We start from the raw sequence: 20,753 nt of genomic DNA on the forward strand, positions 1-20,753 counted from the left end.
TGTGGAGTTACTTGGTATTTAGAAGAGAATCTGTTGCACACCCCACACATCATCCCACTTCAAGATTACTGAAGTGTATTATAAAAGCCGAGCAAGTGGGACTCGCCCTTCATAGCCATCTTATACAGACACCAGTCGATCATCCAGAAAAAAACACACTCACTGGACCCTCTCTGTCATGATGACTGCTGTCTTTTGATACGGAGAAACAATTTCCAGTAGCTGGAAGGAGTTTAGTGTTTCGCACAGCTCTACCATATGACAGTTTTTCACTGCTCCCTGAAAAAACTCAAAAGAAATCTCGAGGAGCAGGTGCATCACTTTATTGTCCTTCAAGTTAGAGGGAATAATCTTGTTGATTAATACGCTGTATCATGTAGAATTATGTTTAATTGTGTTTAATTGTGTGAGTGTGTTTGTGTGACCATGCATGCCTGCGCTGTTCCTCCTTCAGAGATGAACCGCCACCATTACTCTCTGTACGTCCACAACTGCCGCCTGGTGTTCCTGCTCAGAAGAGATTTCACTCAGGTCGACACTTTCAGACCTGCCGAGTTCCACTGGAAACTGGAGCAGGTGAGGAGTGTGTATGCGCGTGTTTGAATGCGAGAATAGATCAGGGTGATTTTCTGCAGCAGGTGAAAGGCTATCATTATTTGTATAGTGAAGGGAGAGGCTCTCCATTCTAATTACTGGAGGCCCTCCATCACTTTCTTCTGCTCGCTGTAGGAGATAACAGGGTAGAAGACAACGTTATCCCACACACAGACACACACACAAACATAGACCTGAAGTGGAAAGTCTGTTTAGTTATGGGTAATAGCTCACCCAGCTGCAGATCTCGATTATCTGTCATGCGTCTGGGGAAGTTGCTGAACTAATTTGCAGTGACGCTTACTGTTTCAGGTTTGGGAAGGAAAAAGATTCACCGTATGAAGTTGCTTCAGCTCGGGAGACGCATATAATAAGATATTCTTTTTGTCCCTAGAAGTATCCTGCAGATTAATATAATGGTGCTGTAAATAACCTTGGAAATACTCTTGGTATGATGCACAGCAGGCAGGTATTTTATCTAAACGTAAAGATCACAATTTAAAGTTTTAGTCCACACAGTTCACAAGTTCACACAGTGACATCTACCCCTCACCTTACCATCGGGATTACAGTGCAGGGACAGAGCAGTGACCGTGGAGCTGGCAGGATTAAAGGTCTTGCTCAAGGAGACCTCAGCAAGGAGAACGCTTGGATGAGAATCATCCAGCTGAAGGACGCCTAGTCACTCTAGCTTGCCAAGCAGCCACTGAGCAGAGAAAATCCTACTGTAAAAAAGAAAAGAAAATCCCCACAGCTGAGATGATTTTGATGATAAGCCGAACTCTCTTGTACAGGAATCTCCCCTTTTCCACAGACTCTCCCCAGCTCAGTAATAATGCATGGTAGATGTAAATCTAATCAAATTGTTTTCCTTTGGGATACAGAGTATATCCACCTCACACTTAAGTTATTAGAAAATGCTCCATAATTACAGCAAGCTCTCCAGAGTTTTTGCTCACTAAGCAGATTATAAGAGATTTGTATTTGGGTTTTTCTGCATGTGTGCTCATGCATGTGTGAGTGTGGATTTGCATGTGCGTCGACTCCAATGACTAGTTTTGTTTTGGATTTTTATTTTACATTTGCATAGAAAATTGCATGAAAAATGATGTGCAAGACTGTTTTTAGCGTCAGGAGAGATGGATGCAAATATCACAGTGCGTTTTTCCTTCCCGCTATCTCTGCTGGTGCTGGTGTGTATCTTTCAGCCAGAGAGTTGTTTGTTGTGGGTCACAGGTACAACAAAATATATTTTTTTAGTGTGTACCCTCCAACGAGGTAGCTGTTTGTTATAGGCCAAAGGTAGATTGAAAAGTGTTTTTCTCAGACCAGCGTTCTTTTCTCCTGAGGCCCACAGAGGTGGATGCGACAAAGAGAAGGGCAGCCAATAGCAGACTGCTGCGTTTGCTTTGCAAACAACCTCAAGACACTGTTCTATTTCAGTCTAGCTTCTTCTCATTCTCTCTCAGTCTCTCATTATCTTCCTCCTATTCTCTCTCTGACTTATTCTCTCCCACACACATATACAGTACGTAGATAGCAGGGATCCCATTTGCTCCTTTAGTTGGATGTTGTAAAGGACCACGGAGGAAGCATGCAGTGCAGTCAAAGAGAATTTGTGTTGAGTTACCCAACTGAACAAGTCACTTGTGCAGAGACTAATTAAATATAAATGGAAACTGGTCTGAAATACAGGAGCTTAACAAGCAAAATGACATAGGAGCGCAAATGGGCTGATTAAAAGATGAAAATCTACTCTGTGATTCTCATATATTGCTTATGGTAATGATTTCCTTTGCTTTTAATTTTAATGATATTTTTGATAATATTTTTTTTTCAAATGTTTTATGTTCAGGAGGAAAAAGCAGTGGATTAGTGAAGCTGAAGTTTTATTGATGAGAAAAGATGTCTTGCAGCTGGATTGCATTATTGTCTAAAGGCTATTGTCAAGGGAGAAACTGGTGTCTCTACCTCTTTTACAGCTGATTTAGGTCTTTCTTATTGTGGAATCTCAGTGCAAAATGGTGAGTCTAGAAAGAAACCACTGTTCTTTGAATCTAAAGAACTGACTTCAAAACCTGATGTGTGCCCTGAAGCAACACATGGTATTTATGTCAAAGAAAAAATGAGCACTGTGTCTTTGAAAACAGTTGCAACCTTCTATAAATACAATATTCTCTTTGGATTTTTTCCTCTGAAGAGGCCAGAAGGTGTAGCGAACTTTACAACTCAAGGGAAAATGCAGGCACATACATTTTTTAATTCTTTATTTCAAAATCCAATTTAAAGTTCCTTTTAAATCCGTAAAAAAAATACCATTGAATGGTCAATGAAGTTTAGCATTAGTAACTGCAAACAGGAGTAGTGAACATGAAATATTGAGAAGTCTAATTAATAACATTACACGTGCTATGTGTAAGTATATATGTAACATTCAAAAATTAACTAAAATTATCAACAGGAATGTGAAGAAATAACAGTTTTGACGTTTTGTCATAGACCGCTATGGATTGTGCTGCAAAGATATCTACTGAAGTTATCATGCAAACTAGCAAGGCCCAAACTGCCCCATCTCGTAATACTCCTTCGTATATCAAGAGTCACTAGAGCGTCCAGTCTGCCGCCAGTACAACACGGGCATCTTGGACAGTAAAAGAATCAAGTTTGATGCTGAACACACAACCTTTCTTCTAGACTGTTAAATAAATGGCTATTAATGCTAATGTTGGCTATGTAGTGATAACAAATACTTACATATAGCACCTTTAATTAATGGGTGTTGTGAGCACTAGGTCACACTGGCTTAAAGGTAGATGGACACTTGATAGAGTTATAACAAGTCAATGGCTGCAAAAGTATTCCCTCGTTCACAAATCCACTTACTACTATAGTGAGCAGCAAACTGAAAAACCATGACTGTGTCATCACTGACAGGTGTAGTGTGTCACTACTGTAATTTTATCCTCTATAAAATGCAGTTTTAGCATCTTTTAAAGGGCACTGAATTGGGGAATGGACTACATTTCACATGCACTTCACACTAAGGCACTCAAACAAGTCAGAAGTGTATTATATTGCAAACAGGGTTTGATTTCAGACGCTGCCAAAATGTCTGCTGTGAAAAAAGTCGATTAAATTCTAATTAGATGTGAGCATCATGTCCTATGCATTGCCCCGTTTTTCATTTTAATTTTCTTTCTTCATAAAAATTAAGAGAATGACAAAACAGTAATTTCAAGTATAGATCCATATAATATGAATTCATATAATTAGGATTTTAAAACGTCTTGTAGCAGAACAGTCTGCAGATACACTGTGCTACTGTAGATCATAATGTAATGTCAGTTTACCTTGTGCAGTGGCATCTGCTAGTTGGCTTGTGTGACTGCCTTGTTATAATGTTGTGTATATGTACAGTAATGTGTTCTCTGGTTTCTTTCGTAAGAGCTCTTGACCTCAGTGAAACCTTCTGAATAAATAGAGCTTAATGCATGGAGTAAGTGACAAGTGTAAAAACATAATATCTAACCTCACTGTTAGATCACACACTTTTCTTTTTTACTCACTACTACCTGTGGTTATTTATGTTATTCAATCTATGACTTTTATAATATTCAAATTACATATTTATACCATGTCATGTAGTAATAACTAGACCAAACATAAGATGAACTAAGGGTAGGAGCTGCTACACTCCCTAGTGACAAATAACCTAGTGATGAATCGTGGGTAAGCTCAGACAGTGATAGAAACTGTTGAGAGAAGAGTTTTGGTGGATAGAAAGAAGAAGAAGAAGGTGACTGTGGGTTGTCACAGCTGCATCTTACTGTCCTTGTTCCTCCAGCACTTAGAAAGGACACTCAATGGCTTCCGTGGCAACTCCATTTAGCTCTATTGATTTTGCAATTCTCACCCGAGAGGGGAGGGGAAGAGAGGGATGAAAGGAAGCTGGCAAAGAGAGGGCGATAGAGAGAGAGGCTTCTATTTTCCATGTCGATCGAACACTCTGGAGGAATGTCACATCTGACAGGAACCTCAGTGCATATGTGAACACACACACACACACACACACACACACACACACAAACACACCGCTCACATCCTTGTCTTACTACATTTGTTGGGACCTGTCATTGACAGAAAAGCATTCCCTATCCCCTTTCCTTTCCCTAACCTTAAGCATCACAACTGAATGCATAACCCCAACCTAAACCTTATTCTAACCTGAATGTTTAAAACCATCAAACAGCCATTTACACTTGTGGGCTCCAGCCTTTTGGTGTCCACAAAGCAGCTGCCAGACCCCACAATTACAGTGGGCTCCTGGTTTTCAGACCCCACAATAGATTAAAACAAGGCCAGCCACACCTACACACACACACACACACACACACACACACACACACACACACACACACACACAGCATACCTATTTTCTTCCCTAGCAATGATTCAGCCTTGGTAATGGACTAGAGGATGGATCACTCCTCTTTGCACACATTATTCAGTCTCCCTGAGTTGAGAGAACCTATCAGTACAATCCAGCTGTCCAAGAGATATTCACTCACAGTCACACAAGTCTTATACACGTCAAGATTCATGCGTGTAATGTCCTGTAAGCCAAAGATGGCAGGAATATGTCAAGCATAGGAAGAAGAAAAAAACATACAAAGTTACAAAACAAAGAAACTGGGCCTCTTTATACTGTCCCTATTTCAAGATTGAATGTCTTTGTATTTTTGCCCAACTTAGTAAGATAAAGAACAAGTGTGTGCGATGGGGCATTGATCTAAGCCCTTACAAATGTGGTGTTATTTACTCACAGCAGGGTCCTTATAGATAGAGTCAGAAAAAAGCCATGTTAACACAAAGGTGAGAGAGACAAACACACAGTATTTTTTCTCAGCTGAGGTCTGAGATGTGAAACAGATTAAAAGAGACAATGAATTATTTGTGTTGGCAGCGGCTGCACATCAGTCCAAGATAACTGTACAATTGACGGAGCATGGTGGTGGACCATGTGTTGTGAATCACAAATAAACTTTCCAATTTTGCCCAATTTCACTGCTTGGAACAACTGCAGACCCCCTGCTATCTATCATTTATGTCCGAGTTCGACTATAGCGACTGAATGTTGGAATCTTGTCTTTGCAGCATCTACAATTATCTGTCTTATCTGCCTGCTATTACCATGCTTGTTGTGCCATGGCTTGTTCTCTGTCCTGTGTTGATTAGAAGCCTCCCTTTGTTTCTCAGGAGATTAATTGGATGGTGTTGGAGGTGTGTGTACGTGTAAGAGTGTGTATTGCCTCTCTGCCTGTTTGTTGCAGATACCAGGAGAGATTGAAGTGCCTATTCAAAGAGTGATCCAGCTCCATCTCAAACACGAGAAACTGACTGATAAATGCTTCATTTCAATTACAACGTACTTCCATTTCACTCAGTGTACGTGGCGTATACAAGAATATGTTTTTAAAGGTGAAAGCTGAAAGCATCTGGAATGACAGTGGAAGAGGGCTGTATTTGTCACACGGCGGAAAAAATGTGTAAAAAGATTTTATAATAGTCAAATCTCAAAAAATCTCCTTGAAGTGACACGCTGCTTTTAGTTGCATGAAAGCCTCTCACAGATTCACAATTTCAATTGCCATCACATGCTCTCTGGCATTACTGTGTTTATTCACTTTTCAGATTGCTATGAATCACTCTAATTTTGCAAGTCATCCTATTGCAAGGACTCAAAATGCAGCATGCTTTAGTATAGAAGCAGACTAGCTGGCACTGATAAAACATATTTTGCGTGTTTCTGTGAGAGCAGAACAGAAAAAGACAGTGACAGGGAAGAGATTGAACATTTCCTCTAGTGCGTACATTTTCAGAGTGTGTTTATTTAATTTCTAGTGTCCATTTTTCAACTGACCTCATTTGAGAGCTCAGCTGTACTTTGTCTCCTCCAGGAGCTTTCTGTGTTACTCCCATGTACAGCTGCTACATCTCACTAAATGTAAATGTCTATGCAGGTTGTGTGCTGAGGTGGGGTACTTAATGCCCCTATCCCCTGCTCATGGACCACTCAGCAGACATGCTGAGTGGTCCAAATGCACTACATAAGCATACAGTGAGCATACTAATGTATTGATTGCTGGTTTCTTCCATATCTCATCTTTCTGTTTTCTCCTACTCCATCTATCTCTCCATCTCTTGGAGATTGTCGGGTGCCCTCCCTCTCTAACTCCTGCCATTGCTTTAGGCAAAAAAAAAAAAAAAAAGCTTTTTATGCCGACCCTAAAGTAAATTTTCAATAATTCACTGATATTATATTGCTTCATTAACCGACAGACCGACTGACAAAAACATTTCAACAATCATGCAGCAAAACATAATTGCAAAGCAGACCTTTGACTTGAAGTGGCAGACATATTTTGCATTGACCTTACTTAAACTAAGGCCTGAAAGCAGACCTTGATGCAATTCTTAATAAAATTCTTAATAATTTTCCTTTGAAATAGTACAAAACTCCAGTGAGTTGTGGGTATTAAATATTTTGTATGGCATATACATTACATTTAACTTTGAGGGCACATAATAGAAATATATTATTAGATATTTGTATGGCAACATGTGTTAGACAGTATTGCAAGTTTTTGTTGAGCATTTTAGCTCTTCCTTTCTATCTTTATTTTACAGTTCTTTTATTTTATTTTATTTTCCTCTAACTTTCACTATCCTTGTCACTCCCTTCCACCACACTGACACATAATAGGCTGGCATCAATAATGCAGTGCCACAACAGTGGCCGATGAGAGGAAGCAGAGGAGAGGCAAGGAATGTGAATAAGAACAAAGGAGATGAGAAAGAGAAGAGAGGTGGACGCTAGGAGGGAGAGGTGAGGTGGAGGTGGGGATAGCAGGAGAAGAGAGAACAGATAATGGAGCATGGAAAAAGCCAGAGGAGATTGCGAGGATAGAGCGCAATTGTGCCTGAAGGCGAAGCTTCAGATTTATTAAATAAATCATGTGAATGCTAAATTCACAGAAGGTAAGAAATCGATAGGTTTGGAGAGAACAGGAGCAAAAGAAAATTATCCGCAATATATGCAAATTCATGCACCAGTCCTAACCAATTATCATATCCTTCACATTAGCAAAAAAGTGAGTATACCTGTGGGGCACTGTTTGTCACTAAGAACTGATCTGAACTCCTAATGTATGGTTTGTATCCATATAAGGAATCCTCCTTCCATCCTAAACCTCTCCAGTGCATCAAAATAAACTTGACCCTATTAAATGGCTTCTCAGCAGACAGCAGAATGTCCTCATTATTCTGTTTATGTCAGCAGATTTAAAATGCCCCAGTGCTATCCGTGAGAAAGGGATTATGTGTGGATTGGTTTTTCTCCTTAGCAAGATGCACAATATGCCAATCTGGTTTAATACCTGATTCATATAACCTCTGTTTTGCACAAAAATAAAGTTTTGGGACTGCTCTCCTTGTTAGTAGTTGGGTCTAATACTGAGCAGGCAGCGTCTAATTGTTTTGCCAGATATCCTTTGGGTGACAACTCAGCCCCAACTTCGTATAGTATTTTCTAAGTCCAATTGGAACTCTAGATCTTCCTTCTTTCATGCCCATACATAAGATGTAATAGCCTCTTGTAAATATGCCTTGGCAGATTTCCACAAGATAGATGGGCTTATCGCTACTGTTTTACTCTCAGCAATAAAACACTGCTATTGTGTGGTAATATACAGCGGGCACCATCTCTGTAAGGCGGGGAGATAGTTCCGGTAATAGTGGACTGAACAGAAAGTGTCTGGATACCAGTGAACAGTCTTTGATTCTATCTAAAGCAGTTGTGAAAAGAAGGAGGTAATCTGTCTTTGAGAATACCTGAAGGAGGTTGTGTATTCTTCCATCTGAGGGATAGAGCATCCTCCAAATGTTTTACAAATCCAGATCACTAAGAAATAGTCAAAGGCTGAAGTTTGAGTGGAGCTGGAAGGTGACATGTCAATGTCAGGGTCAGAAACAATAAGTCGAAAGAACAATGTAGCAAGACAATTATACTTTATATATAATATCAAGGTGTAAAAACACTGAGAGAATAGCCCCAGTTCTCCAAAAAGAAAGTCAGAAATCTATGTCATAGCTTCTGTGCTGTTGCTTTATCCAAGTTAAAAGAAAGAAACTGTTTGAATAGTTCCCTCATACTTGAGAAATTGCATGATGAGTAAAGCACCTCCCTGGCGGTCTCCTTCCTAATTTAAAAACCCAGCACACTCACATAGGTGCTTTTAATTATTCCTGCTGATTAGACTTCTGCTGGTTGATGAGGATTAGATCTATGCTGGGAATCACATCACCAAACAATGTTTACTGAAAAGAAGAGGGCTTTTTCACAGAAGGCATTTTGACACAGTCAAGTAGGAAAAGGCACAGGTGTGAATATTCAAAATGACGGCTGAATGCCATTTAGCTGCTTCAGTTTCCACCACAGCAGGACTGATTTACCATTACTGCTGTTGCAAGTGTTAACATGCAGCCAGCAGGCTTTATGCTAATACAGCTGATTCCAACTGAACATATATACTGATGGCTCATGGATGGCAAACTCTTTACAATATATACAATATGTACAGTACATCCGATGCATTTTTCTTCTCTCACTCACTTTCCACCACAAACTAAAACTAAACAAACATGACGGCAAGCAAACCAATAACTAGGGCACTGACTGCCTGATACCTGCCACCCAGTCAAGTGACTAAACCACTATCATACATGAGCGAACAAGTCCTTCATCACATTCAGCGTAAGAGGCAATTAACCTGGCATCGTGATCCCTCTTAAACCTCGTGTCAAAAAACAACAGCTCGAGCAGAAAGTCACACTGGTTCTAAAATTAGTGTTTAACTGATTCAGGCCTGCAATTGAGCCGAATCCAGATGCAGACTGCCCAGCTTTATTGGGACACTTGAAAAAAAAAACCATAGCTATCCTTGATGTTATGAGTAAAACCTGTGCTGTGAAAAAGGCCTTAAAAGGTTGATAATACTAAGAGGTTGAAGAGGGAACGTCGGTGAAGCAGAGTCTGTACCTGCCCCACACATTCCTGAGAAGAGGTTTTATCAGGCTAAATAATTGAAAGCACCTATGTGGGCGTGCCATGGGTGTTAATATGCTAATTAATATTCAAAGGGGCCCTGTCAGTCTTAAGATTGACCTTGCTTAGTCTCAAGATCCAGCATGTTTTAGAGCCAGGATTCAAAAATCTTGACTGCTCTCCTTCCCTCTGCACCTTCTTTATTCCCAGTTTCTCGTATTTTTCCCATCATCTTGTGTTTTCGCCGTCCTCAGCTTGTTCTATTGAAGTTCTTAAATGTTTAATGAAATGCTGGCATTTCATTTCAGTAATCCTTTTGGCATTGTCTGATAAGCAGCGGTTCATTCTGACAAAAGTAGTTTTTGTAGTTAGCTGAACCTGCGCTGCATTTGGGCGCAAATCTGTAGCATTCTGAGCCATAAAAGTAAGAAAGATGAAAAGTTTTTTATTGGAGGAAATGCTGTTGTTATTTTCCACACTTTGGCTTCCAGATGTGTTCCTGTTTTACAGTTGCAGTCGTAAGTTACTGTTTCCCGCAGTTATTCAGCAAAAGAGGTTTAATCCATCAAAAAGGTAGAAATAGTCAATTTTGGAAGTCTATCAAAAAAAAATATCATCATGTGACCCTGTCTGGAAAGTACTTTTCAAAATGTTCTGTTTGCTTTGTTGGAAAACTGCGACTTCATTTGAATAGAAGTCCAAAATGTAGAAAAAAGAAAAGTATTTTAAAATATGGCCACAGTACATGAGCAGGGACATGGTCGTAGTGTCTCTCTACCTCTGCCTCTGTTTCTGTTTCTCTGTCTCTCTCGCTCTGTTGTGGGGCGGCTCTGACCTGCACCCTCTTTGGGACCAGCTCATTACAGAGTTTAAATTGTCTTGTTAGTGTTGCAGAAATACTTTCATGTTCTCACTGACTAATGTTCCGTCAGACAAGCATTGTGTAAACAAACATGCCTCTGCAGCAGAACGAGTACTGCTGATGATATCAGCTATTGATGTGTGTAGATGTTTATGTGTGTGTTTTTTGAAAGTATGATTTCTCAAATTTAGACAGTCAGCAGCATAAAAAAACTGAGTGCTGGATTGGATTAAAGACTGTAACTTCACAACTGACTCCATAAAGCAGCGATATTGTTATCGTTTGTCTGTAGTTGGTCAGTTTGTCTGCTCTCTCTCTTTTTTTTAATTCTTCGTCTTTTGTTTAAAAGCGCTGTGGTGTGACATTCTGAAATCCACCTGTTGGGACCTTTTTTTTGCTGCTCAGCAGCTGGTGCTGATGGGTCCATTGGGACTGGCCTGGAAACATGGTGACACAGTCATCTCCTCTGACCTCATCATTACAGTCGCCATGAGATTTTACACTGAGAGACTCCTCTCCTCTCTCCCACATCCTGTCTTCATATCTCCTTTCCCTCACCTCCCTCTCCACAGGAACAAAACAATCAGAAAAGAAGAAGAAAATATGTAAACACCATTTTGTGAGGCCTTGTGGTAGAAATGATTGTAAAGAGTTGTGTGAGTCACAGTGCTTGGACTGGAAAATGTCACCTGGGCTGTGTTTCAAGTCAACACGGGTCCTCTGTGTTGACTTTTTGATTATAAACCAACAAAGGGCAGACCGTTCAAACTGACAGGCAAATTACACACAGGCCAAATGAAAATGATTTAAACATGAATGAATAGTAATAAAAAGAAAATGGACACTTGAATAATCTGCAGGGAAATATCTGAGCAAAGACAGAAGACAAGCCCTGTCCACCAGAAGATTTTTAATGTTTTACCACATGATGAATGACCACCTTAATAATAACCACCATCTGGCGGCTAGTTAGTGCTCAACACTCTTCCTGGTCAATGACAAATACACGCATTAACAAAAGACCACAGAACATACAGCCTGTGATGCTGTTCAGACTGTTCATGTTTCATCAGCGGATGTTTTACGTAAATTAAGTCAAATTCAGATTTGGTTATTATGTTAATTTAGGTTTTACTATTTTCTGCTACTGCAGCCAAACCTCTGACCTTGTCACTTCTGCCTCTGTCGATCCAAACAAACATTACTTGGCAACAATTTTAATAATCAATGCCAGTTTTTTGTAAAATGAATATCTTTTGGTTTTGAACTGTTGGCTGGACAAAACAAAATGTCTGAAGACACCAAGTTAGACTCTGAGATACTGGGATGAGCATTTTTCACTGTATAAATATTGGCAAATTAATCAAAAAATAATAATTACTTGCAGCCCTAAACTACAGACAAGATTTTGATCATGCACACGAAATAAAAACAAAAAGCAAGAAAACAAAATGTCATGGTGAGGATAAACCAAAAACTCTAATCTTGTACACCAGTAACACACATCCACAGGCTCTGCAGGCATCTTCAGTTTCATCTCCAAAATTGGACTAAAAAGATGCAGAAATGAATATTTTGATATTAAAAAGATATCATGACCACAGCTGTACTGTTCTGGTTCACTCTCACTGCAGCTGGCAGGCAGCTGTTTTCATCGCCACTGCACACTAGCTGATCAGCCAATCAGTTATTGCAGGTTTATGTCTCAGAAAACATATTTGTAATGTGAACTTCATAACTTAAGATATTTTTTATCTTCATATGACCATTTAGAAATAACTTTAAACACAGATGTGAAATATCACAGCACTAACAACTAGTGTGAGTGCCATGGAATCTGATATCAGTGTAATGACAAAGATGTCGGGAGAGAGGAGAAAGATTGTAAATTGTCTGTGTTTGTGTTTAATGTTCTGAAGTTGATAACAGAACCGTCTTAACAGGCGTGTATCATAGATGATTGCACTACAGCTACTCCGTAAACTGTAACAAAATGACTCGCGATCTTGCTAATAATGTTTTATTATTTACACATGTCGATTTTTATTAAATAGAACAATAGACAGTATTTCTCTTCATTGTCTGGCCCTCGGTTCCTGTCAGCTTGACATTGAATTGAACCTTTGCGTTTAAATATTCAAACAATAGAGTCTGATTACGAGTGTACTGAGAGCTCCTAAGGACTTTCATACCGGCAGTCGCTGAGCATGAGTGTTTGAATTATATAGTAAAAAATTATATAGACATCCAGGAATTATTTGTTAATGCCCTTTAATTCTGCCATTCTGTCCAGCACCCTCTCCATCAGTTACTACATTCAAGGACGGAGAGAAAGAATGGGTGAGCCTGCGCGAGATGAGAGATTACAGGAGAAACAATCAGCTTTACTGTTTGAGAAAAAACTCAGTTTGTTGCTGCCATATTTCCACACTGCTAGTGGTGTGACTCTATGGATGCTGGATGGCTTTGTTTCAGACTGAAATATCTCAAATGATTAAATGGGTTCTCTTGAAATTTAGTTCTGATAATTCATGTCCACCTCCTGAAGTTTATCTCACACCAAATACCTGCTAAATCAATGAGAGTCCCATCAGCCTCACATGTATGTTGTGTTTAGTGCTAGTGTTAGCATGCTAAACCACTGAACTAGGATAATGAACATGGTAAATAGTGTACTCATAAACTCATAAACGTCTGCACATTTGCATTGTGATTGTGCTTCATGAAAGTGTTAGCATTAAGCTGTAGGTACACCCCCCCCCCACCCCGGGGTGCTAACACGGATGTAAACACCTGTCTTGTTTCACACATGATACTAACAATTTTTTTTGTAGCTCTGGCAGCATCGTTGTACATTGTACCCCAACAAGGTAGCAGATTAAATGTCATGCTTAACCAACACAGCTGTAACTAATGTCAAAGTCCAGCAACGAAAAGGTTAAATGCCTCTAATTCTATTTTTTCCGTGTCTATTTTAAGTTCAGAGGATGCTGAAAAAATGAAATTGAAAGAGACTTCTGATAAATTTGCATGTCCAAACTCTTCTGATCTTGCCCCAAAAAGGCCCTGTAGGGCTGGGGGTGTGAACTGATGTTGTGTTTTGACAGGGAGAGGTCAGGAACATTAGAATTATCTGATCGTAATAAATAAACCAGCACAGTTTTATATTTTCCACTGTTAAGCAGTTGGAGAAGGGGCAGAGTGGAGTAATGAGGTAAGATGAAAGTGAGGAATAGAGCGAAAGGGGACGAGCAAGAGAGAGATTGGCAGGTATATTACAAAGAGGTAAAGAATATTTATTTTATCATTAAAAGGCCTTTACATAATGCAGCTATTATTGCATTATAGCATTGAACTATATGGTCATTCTTTTATAGGCTCCACATGATTAGCGCATTGGGACTACTAACTGCACTGTAAGGGGAGACAGTCACCAACACAAACAGAGCAGTTGTGGAGAAATGTAACTCTGCACTCACCTCTGCTGGCAGTCAGCCACCCAGCTGCTAAACGAAAGTGGCAATTCATTCTGCCTGTCTAGTCAAGTACACGTACAAATCCTGAATGTGAGCTGATGAAACTGAAACACACTGTCATTGTCAATAACACATGCATGGCATCCTGGGATATTTCAATCTGTGTACAGTACATGAAGCAGTACAGTGGTGCAGAAGTATAGTTTTGAATGATGAGGCTCAGATCTACTCGTGGTCATATAAGGAAGCGAAGTCATAGAAACCACAGTCACTGGGTTTTTTTCCCCAGTATCTGTTGAGAGGTGTGTGCAGGAGGGGTATCTGGGATATCCTGTGGGAATTTTTGTCTTTTCACACTCATAAAGAGTGAGACTGTACGTTCTAAATCAAACATCCCTGGAGATTCCTGGTAGCTCCAGCACAGGTCTCAACCCCATTAGTTCATATCACAGCTTGAATAAACTACCAGTGTGTGTGTGTGTGTGTGTGTGTGTGTGTTTGTGTGCGTGTGCGTGTGCGTGTGCGTGTGTGTGTGTGTGTGTGTGTGTGTGTGTGTGAGCCTTAGAAAGAAATCTAACAAATCAAAATCCTTCTGAATGTTGTTTTCTTTCCTGCTGTTTTTCTCCGTGCATCTCAAATCAGTATATATTCTTCTCTTCAGTGCAAATAAACCATTTGCTGTTAATTCATCCGAATCCTTCACACAAGACTGATTACAGAAAAACAGATGCTATAGCCAGAACAAGAGAAAGGATAATGGGAGGATTTATAAATCCTTTAAGACTTCTTTCTACCTACCTGAGAGTATCACTTTAAAAGTAAATACACTCACAGTTTAAGTGGTTTAAGTTGATGTATGGATGTTTTTCACATCTCACGGTGATCCAGATTAAGAACAGTGTTGTTGCTTTCAGGACCCCGTGCAGTGTTGTATGTGTCATTCATCCTTTGAGCCTGTAAAATAGGGGAAAGCAACATTTCTATTTGGCATTTTTACATCATATAACACCTAAAACCTACTGTGACATGACAGGTCGCAGTTTGCTCTGGGTGCAAGGAACGTTCATACATTGTCCATTGGCACACATTGGCTGGCTGGTTCTAAAGATGTAGAAATTTCCCACAGAGCTGAGAGGATGTTGGACTTACGTTCGCCAGGTGGACAGAAACACAACTCGAGATGAATGATAATGTTGCCCCTTAATTACAGGATCTGTTGCAACTATTCACCAACAAATTTGCCATGTCAGTGTGAAGGAGATGTTACCGTCAACTTTGTGTTCTCAACTTGTTTCCGCCGCCAGAAAAAAATTAACTTGCATATTTTGAAATTTTGCAAACATGAGAATCTATTCCTTCCATTCATAATGTGGCCACAGCATAACACATAAACACATTTTCTCTCACACTCACACCTGCAGGCAATTCAAAACAAAATTCCAATTCTGCTCTAAACCTGCTTTTCAAAAGCCTCTGGACTAACTGGACTTTAATTCAAACCTCAAGTTATTACTCAACTGTGCTTCACTCTAATCAAACGTTTCAGGGCAAAAGCCTTGAAGAGCTGAAAAATTAGTCAGTCGACAGAAAATTAATTGTCAAAATTGTTCCATTATTTCAGTAATTTTTTCAAGCAAAAATGCAAAAAAAAAGTCAATAGTTCCAGCTTCTCGAATCTCTGCTTTTTTGTCATAAATGACAGTAAACTGAATATATGAGTTTTTGACAGTTGTTTGGACAAAACAGACACTGTCATGTCGGGCTCTGGGAAATTTTTCACTATTTTCTGACATTTTATAGATAAGGCAATTGATTGATTAATCGAGAAAATAATCTGCAGGATCATCAATAATAAAAATGATCCTTAGGTGGAGCCCTAAAGCCATGTAAGCAAAAACAGTGAATATGTTTTGACATTATTGCCCTGGTTGCAAAAAAAGTGTGTGTGTGTGTGTGTGTGTGTGTGTGTGTGTGTGTGTGTGTGTGTGTGTGTGTGTGTGTGTGTGTGTGTGTGTGTGTGTGTGTGTGTGTGTGTGTGTGTGTGTGTGTGTGTGTGTGTGTGTGTGTGTGTGTGTGTGTGTGTGTGTGTGTGTGTGTGTGTGTGTGTGTGTGTGTGTGTGTGTGTGTGTGTGTGTGTGTGTGTGTGTGTGTGTGTGTGTGTGTGTGTGTGTTGTGTGTGTGTGTGTGTGTGTGTGTGTGTGTGTGTGTGTGTGGGGTGGGTACAGAGGTGGGGGAAGGAGGGAGAATAGGATGGGTCCTTAGAAGTTATCCAAATGATCAAAGAGTGTTTGCCATGGTAGATATAAATTACGTGGAGCACGGGTCCTCTGCAGCCGTGTTTGTCACTCATCGTCTGCCTTTAATGAACAGCTCATTAGACGGCATCTATCTGACGACAGGGAGCAAATGATCCAAGGATGAGGAGCGGAATTTGTTGCATCTATTTCACTGAGGGTAGAGAGGCGGGGAGCATTCAAAGATGTGCCTTTAGTTTCGGCTGCATGATTGGAGTAAATATCATCATCTTCATTACAGCAGCCTTATAATCCTTTGCAGGAAAATGCTCCTAACCTAAATAAGACCCTGAAAAACCAAATGTAGTTGGCGAAGTAATATATTCTATAAGGCTGTCCTAATTTTGTGTTTGTACAAACCAGCGATATTTTCTTGTTTAAAAACATAATAAGCGGTCACATAGCAGAAAGTGCTGTATAATAATATGATAACTGTTCTCTCCCCTTCGCAGATCTGTGACAAGGAATGGCACTATTATGTGATCAACGTAGAATTTCCTGCAGTGACACTCTTTGTGGATGGTGTGACCTATGAACCCTACCTGGTGACGGATGACTGGCCGATCCACACCTCAAAGATTGATACGCAGCTGACTGTGGGTGCCTGCTGGCAAGGTCAGTGCATGCATGTTCATTGTCTAAAAAACATACAGTAGCTTTAATGTAATGCATGAGGCTGAAATAGGATGCAAGTGCAATTAACATGGTGTTGTTGGGATTGTTTACAGCTGTGATATCATCTGTTTCATATGCCGCAGCCTTTTCAGCCCCAGATTAGGGCATTTATTTATTAGCTGCACATAAAATTAGAAAATCAGTTCCTATGGGCAAAGTTACATCAGTACAGGAGAAAATCTTTATCACTTCATTATCTAAATGGTTTATGACTGCATATTGACAGTTACAACTCTTGTAGTATTGTAAATGCTTGTTGTAAAACCAAATAAATAACGAGGAAAAAAAACACAAAATAAGGGAATACAGGAAGATGAGGTTGTTATCTGTTCTTTACCAAGACACTTTTTTTCTTCTCCTTTCATTTGTCACCTGTATGTGCATGTGTTTCCTTTATCTGTTTTTAAATGTGTTCTCAGGAGAGGTTTTGTTTAAATATGAAAAAGTAGATTTCATTTATTTTTACAGAATAAAGTACATTTGTACCACTGAAACAGAGGCTGCAAAGCTTTTCAAGCAAAGCCTACTCAAGTATTTTGCTCAGAAACTGTGCGGTTCTCAAAAGGAAAAGATTACTTATACACACTTCAGAACATGTCTAGCATTTAGTGCACTGACTAAAGTGTGATGTAATTTTTGCAAAGTTGGACAATTAATGGAGTTTCAAGAGGCGAAATAATCAGTCCACAGTCTGCAGGTGCAGTGGTCAAAAAGCTGCAGTTCTTTTTATATGCCCGGAGGAGCAGCCTGAAAAGATGATGACATGTGGTAAACACAGAGAAAATGCATTAACTAAGAGGTACAACAAAAATAAAATTCAAATTACATTTGAAGCACAAAAAGAGAGAGCGAGGAAGCAGGAGACTGACTGTTAAGATAAATAAAGAGATTAAGATTTATACCCCAGGGCTGCTAGTTTTTCCTCTTTGAAATGGAAAAGCATGAGCGGAGTGGATATCAAACAGGAAATTCTGCGTGTCACCTCCAGAGGCAGGGAATGAGAGCGAGTGGTGATCACATTGGAATGACTAAGAGCTACCCCTGCTGCCATGTTTATGAGTTGAATAATTATACAAAAGTGCTTTACAGGAGAGCAGAAAGAGACGTAGTGATCCGTTCTGCAGCTTTCCTAAAAAACACTCATTACACTCGCCAGCATCATCCAAAGCTTCAATCCTGATGGTATTTCTGTTGCTGTTTAAATTTCTTTTCATCCCGTGCCTGATTGCATTTTTTTTTTTTCCTTTTTTGTCGTCATCATTTTCTTCCTTGGTTCATCCAGCCCTCTCTTCTCTTTCTGCCTCTTTCCATGAATCTCTGATTGTGAGAGAAAGCCCTGAAGGAAGGATTAGCTAGAGTGAATGGAGGACAACTTTGCCAGCTATTACATCCCAATGAAGCTCCTTTAAGCTTCACTAAGCCGCAACTGATAACTTTGCAGGCCATTAGTGAGCAAGATTGCCTTTCAGAGTCTCTCATTTCTCCATCCCCTTTTCCCCACAATCAACAACATAATGATGAGACATGTGAAACGAAAGGCGTTCACACTGTACTTTCACTGCCCTGAAAGAAAAACCAAGCCCTGTGTTGTCGCCATACAAGGTTAACAAGAAAATGGTTTGGTTGTTTGTTTGTTTTTTAAGCAGTCTTCTCTAGCAGCGAGGTGTTCTTGAGTTTGAATGGGAAATGTTGTGTTTGCCATCACATTTCATTTGCAGCAGAAAGGTGGGTGAGAACTTTCAAAGCAACCCCACTGTGTACAAATACTTAATCAAAGAAGAGGAAGCACGGGGAAGACATCAAAAAGAGCGTGGGGTGATTTTATGTCGGAAATGAATGCATCAATCAACATATGCCATCACATATTTTTAAGCCATTTGCAGCTGTTGTAGAAACACAATGTGCTACTTTTTTAGCATGCGTTTGGCAAACAGTGATCACATTTGAAATATTAGTACACTGCTGCAAGAATAAACAGTATTTTTTGTTATATTAATTCCCAGTCCCAGTAATGCCACTAAACCAGCCATGTACATTACAAGAGCCAAGAAACTGGGACACCTAAATGAAATGCAGCCATGTCTGCCATGAAGAAGTTTAAACAGGATCCAGTTGTGGGAGCACACAAGTCCTTGGGCCATTTTCTGAAAGATTCAATCCTTAAAATGTTTAAATAAAAACTTAAACACACTGATTTCATTAAAAAAGAAAAAAAGATCAGGACCTCACAATTGATGATATGCGTGTGTAAATGTATTTATGAGTAAGAAAATATTAAGGTGAAGGTCCAGCACTCTGTTGTGTGGATGTCTCAATGCTAACTTCTCCTTTTTTTTAATGCGCTAGATTCATTTAATGGATCTATAAAAACACGACACAGGGAAATCAAATATACAAGTTTGCATTTATTCCCTGATTCGCTCAATCAGAGACCTTGTCATGATTAAAACCTTTCAACAATGCATTTCTCAGAGAGATGATGGAGAGTAAATGTCAGAATCAATGATGTGTGGTTCTACATTTTCAGGGAGAAAGGGAGATGACGGCCATACAGTGCAGTGTGCCCTTGTGCACACCTACCATCATCTGAAAAACACAGAGCTAATGTCTGCTGCTGATGCATGGCCAAAAATAATGCAGAATAAGAATATAATATAATCGGCTTATAATATGGTTGACAGTCTTAGTTTGCGGTTTGTGATTCTGCCACGTACAAGTACACAATGTCACAGTGGACATAGAGGGAGACGTGTCTACAAAATGTAAATGCATCTCTGATGAATCCACTTCAAATATTTTTTTTTTGTTATCGTAATTAAAACCAAAAGTCTTTCTCATTCCATGTTAGTACGTATTTTAGTATGAGTCAGACATCAGACAGGAGGTGGGGGGAGCCCAAAAGAGAAATTGCCAGAGCCTCCCAACCACATGTATCTTTTTTTATCTGCAAAAAAAACACATTGCAGCAAATATCCTTGAAAGAAATGTAGACATTAAATTGTTCCTCATGGTTGCTACCAGAGGAGGCCACATCTCGTTATATGTATGTGATGTAGTGCTATATTGAAGTGCTATACTAAAATGCTACTTCAGCATTTTAACACTTGGTTACTGACAAAGCGACTGACTCGACGGTATGCTACCACATACTGCAATGTGATAATATCCTCCGGTTGTGATCTAGATGTCAAATATTCTCCATGAAGTAAAAGTCTGACCTTTTTGAACTCTTGTAGCAGATAAAAAGTTTTTCCTTGTCAGTGTGACGCAGCCTTGATTTGATGAGAGTCCTCTGTTAGTCACTTACTAACATTTGACCAGCTGTAAGTATGAATAACAAGTCAACACTATTTACAGTGGCAACTCTGCTGTCTTGCACTTCAACGACATAATAACACTATAATGTTGTTTAGATTTCTGCACAGCACCGGTATGCCAGCTTCATACATTTTAAAGGTTACAGCATAACATGCTGTATGTCCAGGTGGTTTTAGGACATGGACTACATCCTAACACTGTGCTCTCATTCATCACCATCATCATCATCAGCCTCAGTCTTTCCTGTATCTCACAGCTCAGGGAGATGAACACGGTGACAAAGTGGATTGATGCTCTGATAAAAAGAAGGTGACAGAAATATCTGTATATCTTTTTATAACACACATTTTAGGTCTCCTGCTGCACAGCTTGGTGAACTCGGTTGGTCAGAGTCTCTGTGACAGGACCTTGTATGATTCACACTGACAGAG

At 39.6% G+C, this 20,753-nt stretch overlaps 1 protein-coding gene across 1 annotated transcript in view; it reads left to right on the forward strand.

The window, feature by feature from the left end:
- The window catches only part of clstn2a (calsyntenin 2a), a 142,315-nt gene that overhangs the window by 111,133 nt on the left and 10,429 nt on the right, over positions 1-20,753 (forward strand). The window contains exons 9-10 of the mRNA XM_056391168.1: positions 455-576; positions 16,782-16,944. Coding sequence (XP_056247143.1) covers positions 455-576; positions 16,782-16,944 — 285 coding nt within the window. The remainder of the gene's footprint in view (positions 1-454; positions 577-16,781; positions 16,945-20,753) is intronic.

Source organism: Seriola aureovittata, chromosome 12, assembly GCF_021018895.1.
Source record: "Seriola aureovittata isolate HTS-2021-v1 ecotype China chromosome 12, ASM2101889v1, whole genome shotgun sequence".
Classification (NCBI taxonomy): domain Eukaryota; kingdom Metazoa; phylum Chordata; class Actinopteri; order Carangiformes; family Carangidae; genus Seriola; species Seriola aureovittata.